Below are 19603 nucleotides of genomic sequence, written 5' to 3' on the forward strand. Positions count from 1 at the left end.
AATCTCGCTTCATAACCAAAAAATCCTGATGAATCTCCTTTGCACCCTTTCCCGTGCTATCACATCCCTCCTAGGATGTGAATTCCAGAACTGCACACAATCCTCTAAACTGTGGACTAACCAATGTTTTATGCAGTTCCAGCATAACCTCCGTGCTCTTAAACTCTGTGCCTCGGCTAATAAAGGCAAGTATACCATATGCCTTCTTAACCACTGTATCCACCTGCTCTGCTACCATAAGGGAGTGATGTACATGCACACCAAGGTCCCTCTGGTTCTCAGTGCTTCCCAGGGTCCTTCCATTCATCATATATTCCCTTGAATTGTTTGTCCTGCTCAAGTGCTTCACCTCTCACACTTATCAGATTGAATTCTATTTGCCACTGATCAGTCCGTCTGACCAACCTTCCTATCATAGTGCAAAGACCGTTTTGATTGTAATGCAATGAAAGACATTTTAAGTGTTGTATAAGTGCAAATTGATTGTTATTTTGATAATATATATTTGATACACATATATATCTCTTCAGCAAGGTCAGAAGTAAAATTACATTAATGTCTCTTTGAAATTTAAGTTCAATGCTTGACTGGTTGAACTTTGTACGAGTTTGACATTTCAGTAAGCCAGTACTCTAAATCGGTTAGCTGAGCAACTCAGAAATAAATGACATGTGATGTTATCTGCTACAGGTCCATTTAATGTGGCACCTACAGATTTAATGTATGTTGCATTATACAAAAGATTGTTAATTACACAGATGCTAGATTGAAAGTTTATAAGAATTATGTTCAATTAATATAATCACTTGTAAACAGGCATCTAATCAACTACAAAATTACAACATTGAAGGCATGACTAGAATTATCATTACAAAATCATGGTAGGGTGGAATTTCCAATTGGGTTCCCTTGATCCCCCAAATAACCCCTGTGAAAATCCTGAGAAACTAACAGTCATTTACTCTATTTCTATAGTTTAACTGCTAAAGCTTGGGTTGTTGATTGGCAGAATGCCTGTGGAAATTCTACATCAATGCTTTCTACGGTGTACTTATTTTCGATTCTCTGATACTAAACCCAGCAAACAGTATACAGTTTTGGCAAAAGGTCATTGATCTGAAATGTTAGCCCTGTTTTTCTCTCAACAGAGAGCACTTGCTGAGCATTTCCAGCACTTTGCTTTTAAACAAGAATATCATCTGTACTTCAAAATCTTTAAGAATTCACACTTTGGAAGATATACAAGTCCGCTTTACCCATTCAAAAGGATAGATAAACATTACAGATTGCTTTTCCATTTGTGTGTTGCACCATCTTGGACTGCAAGACAAAATAATTTGATTAGTGTTGTTTCCAAAACTGAAATGTACCCCAGTGAATCAATTTGAAAAGTACTGAATTTAATATTGTCAGTAGTTCCATGACAGCAAATCATTGCTTCATTAGAACATTAGAACAGTACAGCACAGAACAGGCCCTTCGGCCCTCGATGTTGTGCCGAGCAATGATCACCCTGCTCAAAACCACGTATCCACCCTATACCCGTAACCCAACAACCCCCCCTTAACCTTACTTTTTAAGACACTACGGGCAATTTAGCATGGCCAATCCACCTAACCCGCACATCTTTGGACTGTGGGAGGAAACCGGAGCACCCGGAGGAAACCCACGCACACACGGGGAGGACGTGCAGACTCCGCTCAGACAGTGACCCAGCCGGGAATCGAACCTGGGACCCTGGAGCTGTGAAGCATTTATGCTAACCACCATGCTACCGTTCTGCTTCCCTGCAGAATTTCTTGAAGCTGGTTACTGAGACCAGTCCACCAAAAGAGCAACCAATTCCTAAATTATTAATTGAAATTTTTTCTTTCTCTGCCAGTTTTCATTCCAGTCCCTTACCAAATCATTGACCCCTTTACTATGAAGAGCTCCATGGCAGCAGTCATGACTGTTCTTTATGAATAAGTTTACATAACAAGTCAATTTGATAATGTAGAGGCTAATCTAGCTTTCATCCGACATCTGTAGCACACACACCTGTAGCGGCAAATCAGAAGTGGGAACAATCCCAATTTTCTCCTCCCTTACAATGGCATAAAGATAAATTGTAGTAACAAAATTGCCATCCCAGCTCAGATCAGAGATTTAACATGGAATCAAATTAGTCTCTATGGGTCAGCTATTGTCTCAATCATAATCAACAAGACAAACTGTGATCCCAAAGAAAGTGATCAAGGTACTAACTATTAAATGAAAACAAAAATTGCCGAAAGTACTCAGCAGGTCAGGCAGCATTGTGGAGAGAAATAGAGTTAACCTTTTCAAGTTGGTGCCCTCTCATCAGAATTGTTCTGATAAAGGTCATCGACCTGAAATGTTGGCCGTGATTTAATGGCCGTGTTATGCTTAAGCAAGAGTGCAACAAGGCCATTAAATCACGGGAGAGGCCAAAATTGAGAATCACGCCAGGCTGTTTGTGATCTAACCGGCCCGCTCGTATTGGCAAAATCAGGATCCCGCCTTAGCGTGGTGAGAAACCAATAAACACCACTTAAGGCCAATCTCCATACAAATAACGGGAGCGACACCCTATCTAGCGGCCCCCTGTGATCTAATGGCCTCCCCAGCAAGTGGTCATGCAAGCGCAGATTAGTACTCCATTTTAAAAACTTGAAGCTGGTGAAAGGGCTGCTGCGGGGACCAGAGGAGGTGAATAATCTTCTTCGCTGCCATGCAATGAGCCCGGAGGCAATGGGATTGTTGCCCTGGTGCTCGACGGGGTGGGTGGAAAGCCCCCAGGGGGCCCACTTCGGTCGGGGTAGGCTGCCATCGGTGTGGGGGGGGGGGGGGGGGTGCGCATGGAGGAAGGGGGTGGCTGCCAATGGCCTGGACATGGGGGAGAGGTGGTGGTGGGAGATGGGTGTCTCATTGTTCGCGGGTCTGCCTTGCCAACCCCTGGATCGTGTGGTCCTGTTTTGAAGGCACCCCAGCTCCTGCCCCACGACCACCCGTAACTCAGTGGAGGCCTTTTGCCGTGCAGTTGAAGGCCATGGCTATTTGGCAATCGTAATTAAGTGAGTACTTCACACATCCCAAGTGGATCCCTGTGGGTAGGTGTGCCATGTAGCATGAGGGAGTTATTGCCCAGTATCCCAATCAGACCATGAATGCCTGGACACTGCGCCTGAACAGAGCAGGAGGGAATACCACGGACACAGTGAACAAGGACTTCTGCTGCAGCCAGAGGTATGTGGGTAGGGCTTGCTGGGGCGGGGGGAGCAATGGGGGGACTGGAGGGTCCCAGGGTGGAAGATACCACTGGTTGTCAGGCTCATGCCCTCTCCCAATTCCTTACAGATATTAAAAGGTATGGATGATATCGTGAACCCTATGGAAGCTGCCCTTGTGGTACTGTTGGCAGACCAGGTGGCCAGACGCCGGAGGAGACGGCAGTAGCGTAGATAGAGGCTAGAGATGGCAGCCCATGTGCAGGGCCTCACCACACACCCTGAGGAACTGGCTGCTCATCAGGCCAGAGAGGAACCCAAAGGGGGAGGCCTGCGACGGTCCAAGGAGTACAGGTATTGCTGATCTTTTGAACAGATGACGGAGTGTGCCGCAGGGTGAGCAAGGGTCAGTGCGGCACCTGTGCAATGTCCTTGTGGACTTGACACCATGTGGAGGAGGAGGAGGATACCCGCTCCAGATGGCTGTCAAGGTCAAAGCAGCCCTGAGCCTCTACGCCTCAGGATCATTCCAGGGCTCGAGCAGGGGCATATGTGGCATCTCACAAGCTACAGCCCGCAAGTGCATCTGTGAGGTCACAGATGCCCTGTATGCCCAAGCAGCAAACTATATAAACTTTAACATTACCCAAGCCCAACAAGATGCCCGGGCAGCAGGATTCTCCACAATCGACGGGATGCCCCAGGTCCAGGGACTATAGATGGCACGCGTGTAGCCTTGCGCTCACCGGGCTGTCTGGAAGTGCCCTACACTTCCTCCGGAACCTGGCACAGCAGTAGGGTGACGTGCTGGAGATGGAGGAACATGTGATCCCCTCTGACGAGGAGGAAGAGGACGAGGAGATGCCCTGAGAGGCCGAGTCTGGGGAGGACCTGCTGGAGAATGGAGGGCAGGCTGCCACAGCGAGGGTCCTGCAAGCTCGGAGGTCCAGGCAGGCCCTCATCCTCGCCCGCTTCACGTAGCACGTGACCACATCCGTCATTCCGCCTCTCCCCAACATCATATCTACTTCCTGCCACCCACCCAGGGTCTGTGTAACATCACTTTAGGATGCTGGCACTGACAGCTGGTCACTGTTGAGGTCATCACTGAGAGCTGAGCGCCAGTGTTCCTCATTCCATGCTAGAGTCTCACCCTGCCAGTTTGCTGAGTGCTCGTTTACACCCGTCACCTGTACCTGATGTGCCGGGGTGGGAAGGAGGGGGTGCGGGGAGATGGGGGATGGGATTGGTGCTCGGCTTGCATTGTGTAAGAAATTGCCAGAGGCGTCATATTGGTCGAGGTCAACGATTTTAAAATTAATTACCAAATGTGTCCCGAACTGCCCCAATTCCCTGATAGTGCTGCCCCTTTCCCCACCCCTCCCAGACCATCTCCCCAAAATGCACCCAACTCTCCTTTACTCCCTCCTCTCAGTGCCCTCTCAATGATCTGCGACTTACGTGCTCCAACACTGCGTCTAGGTGTGTCCCCAGGATGCACATCAGAGGCAGCCTGCTGCCTAACTTGTCCTGTGGCCTTCGATGCCCCTCGTGGGTGTTTTCTGGCCCCGATGCCCCACCAAGCCGACCTGTTCCAGGTGCTGACTCCGAAATGCGCCGTTGTCAGTGGGGTGGATCCCGGAGGAGTGGGTGGCCGTCGTCGCCACTCGTAGGTTGGCTTTGGGCTGGCATCCAGCATCCCCTCCTCCCAGTCGGTGCCCATAGGGCCCTGGGTTCACCTCAGGATGGAGGGGCAGCTGGTTCAAGCCCTGACTGCCCCACGTCATCTGGCTCTGCCAGCCCTGGCGGCAGCATGACGTTGACGCCCTTGGCCTTGCTCCTCAGTGACATGCTCTAGAGTTCCCCGGCAATGCCCACCCGCGACTGGGACACGTCCCTCAGCGACCAGGACATGTTCTGCAGTGCCTTGGCTATGCCCACCTGAGACTGGGAGCCCTCCCCTAGCGACTGGTATATGTTCTGGAGGGCCTCGGCAATGCCCAACTGAGACTAGGACATGCCCCACAGCGCTTCATCAAGGTCAGCCTGATACTGGGTTACATCCCTCAGCGAGGTGAACATTCTGTTGAGACACTCAGCCATGGCCATCACCGACTGAGCCACGTCTTGGGACACTTCCACTCATGCTGCCAATGTTGTGCACCAGGCTCTCCACTTCGGTCGCCACCCTAGCAGTGTTGGCCTCGGTCCCACGCATTGCTAGCGCCATCTCCTACACCCATAGCCTCTGGGATCCCTCCAATTGGATAGTCGCTGACATCCCCCTCTGAATATCACACCGGCACTCAGGTCTGGGTGCTAGGCATAGGCGGTGCCAGGCGCAAACTCGTCGGTGGGGGGGTGTCAGGTGCCAACTCACCCGTGAGGCCCGGTGGAGGTTGCTCATCTTCTTACGGCACACTCCCCGAGCTGATAGCTGCTCTTTCTCCCAGAGGGCACAGACTGCCTTGTGGCTGACCCTCCGAGATCCTCAGGGGTACAGGGCATCCCGTATGGCCTTGATCCCGTCCAATAATCTGCCCAGGTAGGCATCCCAGAATTGTGGGGTTAGTCTTCTCGGCGGCATGGCTGCGAGCTGTGTGGAGTTGACTGTGCAGGAGCGGTTTAAGTGCTGCTCTCTCACATTGGCATGATGTTGGTGAGCGTGGTCCTAGCGAATCAGTCAGCGGGACCATGATTTGCAGCCTGAAGCTCATGGGGCTTATGTGGACCAATTAACGTTTTATAGCGGTGACAGCCTCACCGGCCTGAGCGTCAGGAAAATCAAGGCAATTCCCGCTCGCTACCACACTTGGAAACCTTTTGGTTAAATTGTGCCCGTTAACTCTGTTTCCCTCCATCGTGCTACCTGACCTGCTGAGCACTTCCAGCACTTTTTGTTTCTGTTTAATATTTACAGAAACTGCAGTATTTTGCTTTTGTATTAGTAGTTAATACTAAATATTAACATTTTGTACTGTTTGGGACTGTGAACATTTAGTTTGGGATGATGATCGACTTGTTTTGGAATATTCAGAACTGTAAAACATAGATTATTGAGGTAAACATCTGGATGTCTCTTTAGATCAGCAAGTTCTATGCTGGTGAAGATTAAAGGGACAAATATACCAAATATTTTTTAGCAACATTGAATATTAGTAAACTGAAGAATCATTGTTTTCTCCAGTTCACTAGTGAAGGAGTGGTGGTGCTTTTTCATGGAAAGAACTTCAGTGACTAAGAGAGTAAAAATGGTAGGAAGTAGTAGGGAAGTTAGCATAAGTACAACCACTTCTTTGTTTTCGGGATGTAGGCTGTGCCACAGTCTGCATTTAGTTACTCTGTTAAGATGGAGGTGGGTCATGGGCAGCATGGTGTCGCAGTGGTTAGCACAGCTGCATCACGGCACCGAGGGTCGGGTTCGATCCCTGCCCCGGGTCACTGTGCGTGTGGAGTTTACACATTCTCCCTGTGTCTGCGTAGGTCTCATCCCCACAACCCAAAGATGTGCAGGGTAGGTGGATTGGTCACGCTAAATTGGCACTTAATTGGGGAAAAAAAGAATTGGAGACTTAAAAAAAAGGTGGAGGTGGGTCTTCTTGAATGGAACAATGATACTTTCACAACAGTATTAGGTATTGTGATTTAACCCAGTGACATTGAAGGAATGACAGTTTATACCTTGTCAGGATGTAAGTAGGTTGGAGGTTACGGTGTTGTCACAACATTGCTGCTCTCAGCTTTCTGAATGTGACATATCAATGGCTGGGAGGTGCTGTCAAAGTTTGGTGAGTTATTGCAGTGTATCATGCAAACATTGATTAATGCAACCAAGGTGTGCCAGTGGGAAGGTGAACAGATAACAAGTGCAGCTGCAGGGCTGATCAAGTGAACTGGTGTCCTACTTGTGGAAACTAAATGCTTCAAAATTAGCAATGACCTTAAAAGGGCAATCAAGTAAGAGTCAGCATGGGGCGGCACGGTGGTGCAGTGAGTAGGATTGCTGCCTCAGGGCGCTGAGGTCCCAGGTTCAATCCTGGCTCCGGGTCACTGTCTGTGTGGAGTTTGCACATTCTCCCTGTTTTTGCGTGGGTTTTTCCCCACAACCCAAAGATATGCAGGCTAGGTGTTTTGGCCACGCTAAATTGCCCCATAATTGTAAAAAATGAATTGGGCACTCTAAATTTATTTTTAAAAAGTATGAGTCAGCATCTTTTTTTATTACTTTATCAGTCACAAAGCCAGAGCTCAGAGTGTGGACAGGGGCAAACCCCTAAATCAGCTCCTTGCCTGCTCCAAAAACCAATTCAAATTGAATCCAATTCATGGTGGGGGCGGGGGAACATCACTGCTGCATCCTAAGGAGGGGGCCATCAGAGCCGGAGGCCCCATGACTTAGGGTGGGGGACCCCAGTAGCAAAATGTGTCTCTGTGGCCTCAACACCTGTGCAGGAGGGGCTACCCCTCTGATCACCGAGGTCTGCCTGACTGGCCCAGACATAGGGGTGAAAAACCTTCTTTCAAAGAACAGCAGTGACGAGACTACCCCGCTGTACACTATGGATTGTAAATAAAATTGTAGTTTTGTCTGCAGACCGTGGGCGGGATTCTCCAATTCCAAGGCTATGTCCCACGCCGGTGCGGGAATGGTGGCAGGCGTCAAACGGCCACTAGTCCTCCGTTTGGCTGGGGGCTAGCATCCCGGCAGTGGAGAGCACTCGGCTCTAGCTGCCGATACGGCCCGGAGAATTGCCGGTTCTATGGCAGCGCATGCGCACAGCGGCGGCCTGCAGTGGCCGCACTGTGCTACATGGAGGAGGCCGCTCGCGCCCCCTCCCCTTTGGCCGGCTCGAAATAGTGCCCCGGAACCCCCCCCCCCCCCCCCGCCCGCCACAACATTGCCCCCAGCCCCTGATAAAATCCCACCCTTCCCGCGGATTGGTCCCCTCCTCCTCCTCCTCCTCCTCCGACTGTGGCGGCGCTGGACTGAGTCCGCAACCACCACACCGAGTTCCCGATGGATGAGACCACACGCGACCAACGCCGTCGGGAACTCGGCCAGTCGGGGGCGGAACATCAGGAGGCGGCCATAGGACATTGCCTGAGGCCGTCGATATGTTGTGCGGCACATGCCGCTTTGGAGGGGGCAGAGCATCGCGAAAGTGGCCCCACTCCCGATTCGATTGGAAATTTTGATTCTCCGGCCAATGGCCGAACACGATTTCGGTATCGGCTACAGGAGAATCCAGCCCCTTGTATTTTGGCAAACATTTGAAGGTGGCAATGAATGCCACCTTCAAGCTTGCCATCCTCCCATTGACTCTGTAAACACCTCCCACTGACTCAGAAAGACAGACAGCATTATCAGAGACCCCTCACACCCAAGCTTTGCCCTCTTCCAGACCCTTCCATCAGGCAGAAGATACAGAAGTCTGAAGACTGCACATCTAGACATAGGAATAGCTTCTTTCCCCACAGCTGCCAGACTCGTCAAAGACTCTCCCTTGGACTGATCTGTTCCCTGTAAGAACACTATTCGCGATGCCCTATGCTGCTCTTGTTTGGCTCTTGTTTTGCACGGTAACCAATCACTATTTGTTGATGTGTCATTGTCAATGTACTCTGTTGATTGCTCTTTTGTCTACTATGTACGTACTGTGTATGTTCCCTTGGTTACAGGAAATTACTTTTCACTGTACTTCGGTCCATGTGACAATAAATATCAATCAATCAATCAATCGAATGGGAGGAACATGTACTGCTGCAGACAGAGAAGGGGAAGATGGAGACAGGACTATTACCAGTTGTGGAGCAGGTGTCCACTGGGACGTCAATTAAGCCATTTTTGTGTGCAATTAAAGGCCATTTCTTGCAATTTTGTCCTCTTTGGTTGGGATGGGAGGCATGGGGCTTGTTCCAGTGCGGGTAGACTGCTTCTTAACTTGGTGGTGTCTCAGTGAGCTTCTATCTGGCAGCAACAGTGGCACCACCAGTGCATCTCAAATGCCAGGGTTTGCCTGTCTGGTCCTAGTGTTCCCCCAATCTCCCTTCAAAGACAGTTGGCCATTGAAGTGCCCTCCCCATTGTGCTGTAGCCTCAGCACTAGTTGCTATCCTTAATTGTACATCTGCCTGTTGGTAGCCATTTAACTGGTCTTCCCGGGTCCCACTGCCGGCTACAGTTACCATAGTCGCCTCCTGCTTTCCCCATCAGCCCCGGCATTTGCACATCTGGTGGTTCAGGAAAATTGAGTCTACTGTCTCTTGCAGTTAGCAATGATTTGTCCTTTGAATCCTCTTCAGGCTGATTTGATTTTCAAATTATTCATGTGGAGGCATTTTTGTAAGGCAAAGTTATGCAGCAAGTAGCACTCAACCACAGTCTTCAGTCTATAATGCAGAGTAACTCTAAACTGACCGAAGCACCTGAGGAGAGTAGAAAAATGGTGCTCACTGCAAAGCTGCTTAACTGATGCGCTGGGATGCTATAAAGGTGGCATCAACCATGATAGAGGGTTAAGCCTGATCGCCCATGATCCATCCAGAGATTTGCCTTTCTGTGTAAAAGAGCAGGGCCGACTGCCTTAACATGAAGGCATCACTGCAAGTAAGACAAGCATTTACTTACAAGGCTGATCATAACTGAGCAGAACATTTAAAGAGTAGAATTTTTGGGGCAGCACGGTGGCAAAGTGGGTTAGCGCTGTGGTCTCGCGGCGCCAACGTCCCAGGTTCAATCCCGGCTCTGGGCCACTGTCTGTGTGGAGTTTTCACATTCTCCCCGTGTTTGCATGGGTTTCACCCCCACAACCCAAAGATGTGCAGGGTAGGTGGATTGGCCACGCTAAAATTACCCCTTAATTGAAAAAAAATGAATTGGGTATTCTAAATTTATGAAAAAAAAGGTAGAATTTTTTTCATTGATGCAGGTGGTGGCATTGGGCATGAGAAAACATGAATAATAATCTTCATTGTCACAATTAGGCTTAACACTGCAATTAAGTTACTGTGAAAAGCTCCTAGTCGTCAAATTCCGGCGCTTGTTCGGGTACACAGAGGGAGAATTCAGAATGCCCAAATTACCTAACAGCACATCTTTTGGGACTTGTGGGAGGAAACCGGAGCACCCAGAGGAAACTCATGCAGACACAGGGAGAATGTGCAGACAGCGACCCAAGCCGGGAATTGAGGTGTCGTCTCAGAATCCGTGGACATTGGAGAAATCTACCAACCTGCAAAACTGTACTGCCCTGCCATGATGCTATGGGCTGCTTATAGGAAAGTTAGGATACGTGATTTTATAGAAGGACTTTAAACAACTGTTTGAATAAATGACTGACCCTGGCAAGGTGCCAAAAAAAATAATTTAAGACCCCGGTGCACATTCTCCACTCTGTTTTCTGACAAACCCAGATCAAATGATATAATGAGATATTAAATTGACAAAGGTTACTGCTTCCACTGTTATTCCATCAAAGAACTATTAGATTTGTCAGACACAAATTGCCTTTTCTTCCACTGAATTAATATTAAATTATTGCCTGTGGCCACAAACTGAAATGTTTAATCCTGCTTGTGTCATATTAAAGCACTCAAGTGTATAGATGAGAACTACTAAGTTCAGCCAGCTCCTGTGATGGGAGGAAACTGATAAAATAATCCTGCCATTTAACATCTTACTGAAAGTTCTCCTGGTCTCCAAATGTACTGCATCATAATCCATTTGAGCAGCTCATTTTTCTTTTTACAAGGATTCGAAATATTCACTTAAAACTGCCTTTCATGTAACAGCTCTTTCTTCCCTTTACAGTTACCGTATCAGATTCTAGCCAGCCTTGGCACCAGTTTGTTTGTGATGTTACGAACCGGGATGGGAGAGTGCCCAGTCAATTCTAACCCACTTCTCCAAAGGCCGTAACAAAGGTTTAAACGCCTACCTCACCCACAAAACTGACCAACTGGTTACCTTTGATACTGTTTTCCCCAGCATAAACATACTTCAACCTGGCTTCTTTCAGTAAACACAAACAAATAAGTGAACCATTATAAAACAAACTATAAAACTGGTCAACATACAAGTTGTAGTTTAGAAGTGTAACACTTTCCCTTTTTTCTAAAAAACAGACATTCGAACACTCATACATATATGGGTTGTGGGGGTGAGACCCATGCAGGCACGGGGAGAATCTGCAAACTCCACATGGACAGTGTCCCGGAGCCGGGATTGAACGCAGGTCCTTGGCGATTGGACTGAATTCTGGCCACAATAGATTTGGTAGTTCTTTCAGATGGATCCTAGGTGAAACAGTCCTATAAGACTCTTACTTATAAGACTTTCAAAAATAAAGCTGAGTTATTCTGAAGAGATATTTCTGATGAAAGTTTCACTCGCTCTACACTGTATGTAACACAAAGGCGGGGCAGAGAGAATAGGCTTCTTTTTTGTAGCCTGCTTCTTAGGCACACACTTACATTCTCTCCCCCCGCGAGTTTCAAAGAAAGAAATGTTCAGAGAATACTTTTCTCAGATCCATTTCCATTTCCAGGTGTTTGTTAATCAACCATAAAACGTCTTTAGCATGGCAATAGCAGGGGCAGCATGGTGTCGCAGTGGTTAGCACTACAGCCTACGGCGCTGAGGACCCGGGTTCGATTTCGGCTCTGGGTCACTGTCTGTGTGGAGTTTGCACATTCTCCCCGTGGCTGCATGGGTTTCATCCCCACAACCCAAAGATATGCAGGTTAGGTGGATTGGCCACACTAAATTTCCCTTGAATTGGAATAAAAATAATTGGGTACTCTAAATTTTTTTTAAAACATGGCAATAGCAGCTATACAAAGTATCTCTTCCCTCTCCAGGTGTCCACTGCTGGACAACTATCTGTTGACATGTGGTTTCTTGAATAATGGCATATTCACAGCCCCAAATTAATCTTGCACACTTTTAAAAGGAGTAGAGGGAGATTGTCCAAAATTCAATGCCATTCACTTTTTTCAAACCGGTATCTCACAGTGACATTAACCAACTAAACAAAGTTCCTGACTTTTCATTTAGTTCACCCCAGCAGCCCTGACACAGATCTGCTGCTCCCAGGCTATATTTTGAATGAATGAGTGCCTTGGCCCAACTATCATTTGGCTTGGGAATAACCCTTTATCTTCATGGCTGAAATGTAAATGGGTCTCCATGCCCCACTCAAACATAGGTATTGCTATTACAAATTTCCAGTATTTTATTATTAATTGTTAAGAATACTCACTTAACTTTCCTTCCTTTCCCAACTTTTTCAAGTGGTGGGTAAGATTAACTTCAGCTGCTTGATGCAAGTTTGGTGGAGTATCCTATTGGAGAAGAAAACAATACATTATGCATTGCAGTCAGGGAAAAATAGACAACAATCTTGTTCAATTAAAAATATGGGTTAAAAATGATTCTGATTCTTGTATTTAATGTTTATGCAGAACTTATAAGGCTGACTTCAATTTGAAGTCATTGCCAACATTAATTAATTCATTCTAACTTGAAATGATCAGTCTGAGCAATCTCAACCCAGTTCCCCATAAAGGATGAATAAAAAAAGAGCTTGGGTGTGATTCATCGGCCTTGTTGCGCCTGACTTAGTGTCAGAACAAGGCCGCAGAATCTTGCGCGAGGCGTTCGTCGAGATTTGCGACGCTTGAAACGTCTTACAAGATTCAATGAGATTCTAATATCGCTGGCTCAATTCACCTGGGGCCCAGGGTTCACCGGCTTCGCCAGCGACACCTCAACCAGGCCTCATTTGGAACTGGTTCACCAGGTCGTAATGCCACCTTGCGGGAGGAGAGTCTCGCTGAGGATTTGAGGCCCCCGAGAGGTCGGGCACTGGGCAGGATGGTACCCTGGAACTTCCTCTGTCACTTGAGCACCGCTGGACTGGCACCACAGTACTGTCAAGCTATACAGCACTGCCAAGCTGGCAGTGCCAAGGTGCCCATGCCAGGAGTCTGGCCCGGGGCGTTGATGTCCATTGGAGATGGGTGGAAGGTTGTGGGGGAGGCTTGAGGAACCTGTAAGAGGTAAGTTGGGTGAAGTGGAGGTGCCGTCCCGAGGCCACAGAGGGGGGTCGAAAGATCGGGCCTGCCTTTACAAATGACGCCCCAAGTAGCATTCCTGCAATGATGCTCAGGATATGACATGGTAGCACAGTGGTTAGCACTGTTGCTTCAGAGCGCCAGGGTCCCAGATTCGTTTCCTGGCTTGGTTCACTGTCTGTGTGGAGTCAGCACATTCTCCCCATGTCTACGTGGGTTTCCTCCGGGTGCTCCGGTTTCCTCCCACAAGTCCCAAAAAATGTGATGTTAGATACTGTGGCCATTCTGAATTCTCCCTCTGTGCACCCGGACAGGCGATGGAATGTAGCACCTAGGGGCTTTTCGCAGTAACTTTGTTGCAGTGTTTTTTTTTTTATAAATTTAGATTACCCAATTATTTTTTCCAATTAAGGGGCAATTTAGCGTGGCCAATCCACCTACTCTGCACATTTTTGGGTTGTGGGGGCGAAACCCACGCAGACACGGGGAGAATGTACAAACTCCACACAGACAGTGACCCAGAGCCGGGATCGAACCTGGGACCTCAGCGCCGTGAGGCGGTTGTGCTAACCACTAGGCCACCGTGCTGCCCTCTTTGTTGCAGTGTTAATGTAAGCCTACTTGTGACAATAATGTGGTGATATGAGTGGGAGCACTGCCATTGGTGCAGAGCATTGGTTTCCCATTGGCTCTGGCTGGTCATGTGCCTCTCGTCTAATTGGCTGGGACTAGTCATGTGACTGCTCACCAATTGGTCGAGAGGCAAGTAGACCCCGCCTCCAAGGCGGGGTATAAGTACCCAGGTTTCCCGGGGTCTTTCCCTGCTTTAACTTTAGTCCGCTGAATCACACCCATTGCATTTAAAAAATAAATTTTTATTCACATTTATCAATTTTATACATAAGAATAAAAATAATAACAATGCCCCCCCCCCCAAAAGCTTCCCTCCTGAACAAAAGCCCCCAGCCCCCCTTTCCCTCTCCCCAGCAACTAATGGTGACCAGCTCTTTAAAGTAGAGAATAAACAGCTGCCATCTCCAGTAGAACCCCTCGATTACTCCCTCATTGTGTACTTAACTTTCTCGAAATATAAAAACTCCACACGTTTCCCCCCAGCTATACTGAGGCACTGGATAGAGAAGCTGAGCTCCATCCCATCAGCATCCGCCTTCGAGCAATCAGCTAGGTGAAGGTCAGAATATCGGCCCAGCCCCAGTCTGCTGCTCCATCAGGTCTAAAACCCCAAATATGGCCCCAAGGAGACAGGTCTGGAGTTCAATTTGTAGAATTGCTGACAAGGTGCTAATGGAGACCCAGAACCCCACAATCTTCGGACATGACCAGAACATGTGCACATGATTTGCCGGGCCCCTCCCACAATACTCATACTCATCTTCCACTCTCACAAATAAGATGCTCATCCTAGATTTGGTCAAATGGGCCCAATGCACAACCTTCAACTTTATCAACCCTAATCTTGCACGTGATGGCGTTTCATTGGCCCTACACAAAGCCTCGCACCACACCCCATCCTTCAGCTCCAACTACAACTCCTCCTCCCACTTAGCCTTAAACCCCTCCACAGACACTGCATCTTCTGCCATAATCCTGCCATAAATTCCGAAGGTACTCCACTCCTCCATCCCTGCCAGCGACAAAACCCTCACCAACAATGAGGATGGCAGCACTACAGGGAATGTCAGAAAGATATTTTTTGCGAAACTGCAAGCCTGTAGATACCTAAATGTATCCGCCTGTGAAAGCTCAAATTTCTTCGACACCTCCCCCAAGATCGTAAACCGCCCCTCCACAAACAAATCCCGAATCCCTTCTGCCCCCTTCTCCTCCCATCCCCCGAACCTGGCATCCAACCTCGCCAGCTCAAAGATATGGTTCACACAAATTGGAGCCAACTTCGATATTATCCCCAATTCAAAGTGCTGCCAAAATTGTCTCAGTATCTTCAGCGTGGAGACCACCACCAGATTCGCTGAATGGTTCCCTGGAGCAAATGGCAGTGAGGCTGTCACTAACACCCTTAATCCCGGCTCAAACCCAACTCCATCCACACCCATACTGCGTTAAGATACCCGCACAACCCTAGCACCTTCTCAGCATTCATCACCCAGTAATAATATATCAGGCTCGGCAACACCAAGCCCCCAGACTGCCGGTTCTTCTGAAGGACCGCCTTCCGAATACTAGTCACATTGCCCGTCCAAATAATGGACAAAATCAATCTCTTCACTCGTCAAAAAAAGTTTTGGCAGAAAGACCAGTAAACACTGGAACAGAAACTGTGGCAAAACATTCATCTTTACGACTGAATTCTGCCGGCCAAGGACAGGGCTAGACTATTCTGCTCTGTAAGTCCGCCTAAACCCTACTCACCAGGCAAGTAAAATTCAACTTCTGAAGTCTGGACCAATCCCGAGCTACCTGCACCCCCAGATATCTAAAATGTGAACCCATTAAATGGAACAGCAACATCCCCAAATTGACTCCCCTCCCTGGCGGAGTGACCGGGAAACACACTTTTTTCCCAATTCAACGTATAGCTGAAAAAGCCCCAGAATGCTTCAGCAGCACCATGATATCACCCATTGTGGGCATCGGATACTTCACGTACAAAAGAAGACTATCAGCGTGCAAGGACACCCTGTGTTCTAGCAACCCCCTGCCAAATTATGCCTCTCCACCTACTATCAGGACAATGGGCAAAGGATCAATCGCGAACGCAAACATAGGACACCCCTCCTTTATTCTCCTGTGCAGATGAATGTACCTCAAACTCACATTATTTGTAAAGACAAACAATAGCCTTAGGTACCTTGTCTAACAACAAACCCACAACACAAATTTAGGCCCTATCCCAAAGTGCTCCAACACCACAAACAAATACCCCCATTCTACCCCATTCTGGGCATCCAACGCCACAATAACCTCCTGCTCTCTACCATCTGCCAGGGACAATGCAACATTTAAAAGCCGCCTCACATTAGACACCAAACGCCTACCCTTCACAAACCTCGTCTGATTCTCCCCATCAACCTGAGGATGACACTCCTCCAATCTCAGTATTAAAACCTTGGCCAAAATCCTGGCATCCCCATTTAATAAGGAAATTGGACTCCACCTGCACTCTACCCCCTCCCCGTCCCAGAAACCCCCAGCAACTTCTTCTCGCACCACCTCTCTTCTCCATCCCTTTCCACAACCATTCACACTTTCTAGGCTCATGATAACCTGCCTAAACAGGTCTAGCATGCCGCAGCCCCTCCCCCCACCTCGCTCCCATTCACTAGTCAATCTCAGCCTGCTAGCAAGGTATCCACCCCCACCAGAGTCTGTATCATAAAATGATAATCATAATAATCTTTGCTGTCACAAGTAGGCTTACATTAACACTGCAATGAAGTTACTGTGAAAAGCCCCTAGTCGCCCATTCCAGCGTCTGTTCGGGTACACAGCGGGATAATTCAGAATGTCCAATTCACCTAACATCATGTCTTTCGGGACTTGTGAAAGTAAACCATCAAAGAAAAAAAAAGAACTCAAACCACCACACACAAGAACCAAAGCTCCCACACCCCCTCCGTCAACCCTGAATTTGTCCAACATCCTTCCCCTCCCCCAAGCCAAATATTCCCTCCAAACTACAAACACCCACTGAAAGAGAAAATACAAAAAAGAAAAAAACCCAAACAAAATGGGGGGAGTGCCTAATCCTCCTCCCATATCAACTTTGTAAACATCAACTCGAAATATTTAGTTGGCCTTGGATCCTCCCCCCCCTCAGCCAACCCCATGATCTTGAGGTTCTGCCACCTCAACCTATTCTCCATGTCATTGATCTCTCGACTCTCAGACCCTTATTCCTGTCCTCCGGGCAGCATGGCGCCGAGGTCCCAGGTTCGATCCCGGCTCTGGGTCACTGTCCGTGTGGAGTTTGCACATTCTCCCTGTGTTTGCGTGGGTTTCGCCCCACAACCCAAAAAGATGTGTAGGGTAGGTGGATTGGGTACGTTAAATTGCCCCTTAATTGGGAAAAAATTTGAATTGTATTCTTGTGGTGAATTCATACTGTATTGTAATTCACACTGTATTGCATTGCATTGTATTATGTCTTTGTGGGCTCTGTATGTGAGCCGTTGCGCGGCTCTTCCCATAGGGGGAGATGAGGAGCTTGTACAGGGCTCCACTCTTGGCTCCGCCCATGGCTCCTCCCACTACCAGAAGTATAAAGTGCTGCAGCCGTAAGCCTGCTCTCAGTTCCGCTGGTCGCAGGCAGGCTCAGTTGTAAGACTATTAAAACCACAGTTTACTTCCAATCGTGACTCTAGTGAATTGATGGTCACATCAATTTAATAGTCTTAGAAAAGTTGAAGAAAACTACTATGGAATCAGCCCTCAAACCTGATCGACTAGAACTCGACCCGCAGGCTGCAGAGGCGAAGGAAATCTTCCTACGCTGGCTTCGATGTTTCAAGGCCTACCTGGCTGAATCAAGCACATCCGAGACTACAGAGGAGCAGAAACCTCAGCCTACTGCACGCACGGGTTATCTCTACACAACTCAATTGTACCACCTCATATACTGAGGCCCTGGCTATGCTCGACCGATTGTACGTGCGGCCGATTAACGAGGTCTATGCGCGGCACATTTTTACGACCCGCTGCCAGCGCCCCACGGAGTCGCTGGAAGAATTCCTGCGCGATTTAAAAGCTTTAGCTCTGGACTGCAATTTTCAGGCTGTATCAGCTGCCCAACATATGGAGCTCGCTGTACGTGATGTATATGTTGCAGGGCTCAGATCTAACTATGTGCGCCAACGATTACTTGAAAAAGGGGCCCAGAACTTGGAGGACACGGTAGAGTTAGCTACGACCATGGAGGTCGCGTTCTGCAGTCTGAACTCATTCCCCACGGACCAAGCGACCCCATCGTGGGCCCCCGACCAGCGACTGCCCCAGGTCTGCGCCGCGTGGCCATCCACCCACTATGGAGCGCCAGCGTGCCATTTTTGTGGCCAGCCCCAACACCCACGGCAGCACTGCCCGGCCCGCAACGCGACCTGCAGCAGCTGCGGTCGCAAAGGACACTATGCCCGAGTATGCCTGGCAAAATCAAAACTTTCTAACTCCCCCGCAGTCCAGAGCACTCGCCTCCCAAACTCACAGGCCCGCAGACCCCGTAATGCTGCAGCGTGTCTGCCGACTCCGTCTCCACCCGACATGTGCGACTCATGGGGGCCGCCATCTTGGCAATCCTCCTCCATGTGGCCGGCCACGTGCGAGTCATGGGGGTGGCCATCTTGGACACCATCGTCCTCGCTGCCCGGCACGTGTGATCCACGGGGCAGCCATCTTGGACACCATCTTCTTCATCACCCGCCACGTGCGATCAACGGGGGCCGCCATCTTGGCCTTCAACACGGGGCCACTCCAGCACAGCTGATCGAGCCGCCGACTACCCGCAACTCAACGCAGCCACGTTGGACCAGTCGCATCCGAAGCAGGGACAGTCATCACGGGGCCACTCCAGCACAGCTGATCGAGCCGCCGACTACCCGCAACTCAACGCAGTCACGTTGGACCAGTCGCGTCCGAAGCACTTCCAGAGCTCGATGAGGTCCGTTAAAATCAACGGGTACAGGACACCGTGCCTCTTCGACTCCGGGAGCACCGAGAGCTTCGTACATCCTGACCTGGTAAGACGCTGTTCGCTCGCTATCGTCCCTGCACGGCAAACTATCTCCCTCGCCTCGGGCTCGCACTCAGTCCACGTACAAGGGCGCACCGTCGCGACCCTAACGATTCAGGGCGCCAGCTACTCTAATTTCCAGCTGTACGTACTCCCCGACCTCTGCGCCCCACTCTTACTCGGGCTCGATTTCCAATGTAATCTCGAGAGCCTCACAATCAGCTTCGGCAGACCCCTACCTCCACTCACTATCAGCAGTCTAGCGACACTAAAAATCAACCCCCCTCCACTCTTCGCTAATCTCACTGCTAACTGCAAACCCGTAGCCACTCGCAGCAGGCGGTATAGCCTCCAGGACAGGGTATTTATTTGAGCCGAAGTCCAGCGGCTCCTATGTGAGAGAGTCATAGAGGCCAGTAACAGCCCCTGGAGAGCTCAGGTGGTGGTCGTCAAGACCGGGGAAAAGTTCCGAATGGTGGTTGATTATAGCCAAACCATTAACCGGTTCACGCACCTCGATGCGTACCCCATCCCCAGAATTGCAAACATGGTTAATCAGATCGCCCAGTACCGCATATTCTCCACAGTGGATCTGA

At 49.0% G+C, this 19603-nt stretch overlaps 1 protein-coding gene across 2 annotated transcripts in view; it reads right to left on the minus strand.

The window, feature by feature from the left end:
- Positions 1-677: 677 nt before the first annotated feature.
- Positions 678-19603, minus strand: part of lactb2 (lactamase, beta 2) — a 79579-nt gene continuing 60653 nt past the window's right edge. For both annotated transcript variants that reach the window (XM_038809589.1, XM_038809588.1), the window contains exons 6-7: positions 12490-12571; positions 678-1320 (exon numbers count right to left, since the gene is read on the minus strand). In XM_038809589.1, coding sequence (XP_038665517.1) covers positions 12517-12571 — 55 coding nt within the window. In that variant the 3' untranslated portion in view covers positions 678-1320; positions 12490-12516. The remainder of the gene's footprint in view (positions 1321-12489; positions 12572-19603) is intronic.

This window comes from Scyliorhinus canicula, chromosome 10 (assembly GCF_902713615.1).
Source record: "Scyliorhinus canicula chromosome 10, sScyCan1.1, whole genome shotgun sequence".
In the NCBI taxonomy this organism is placed as follows: Eukaryota; Metazoa; Chordata; class Chondrichthyes; order Carcharhiniformes; family Scyliorhinidae; genus Scyliorhinus; species Scyliorhinus canicula.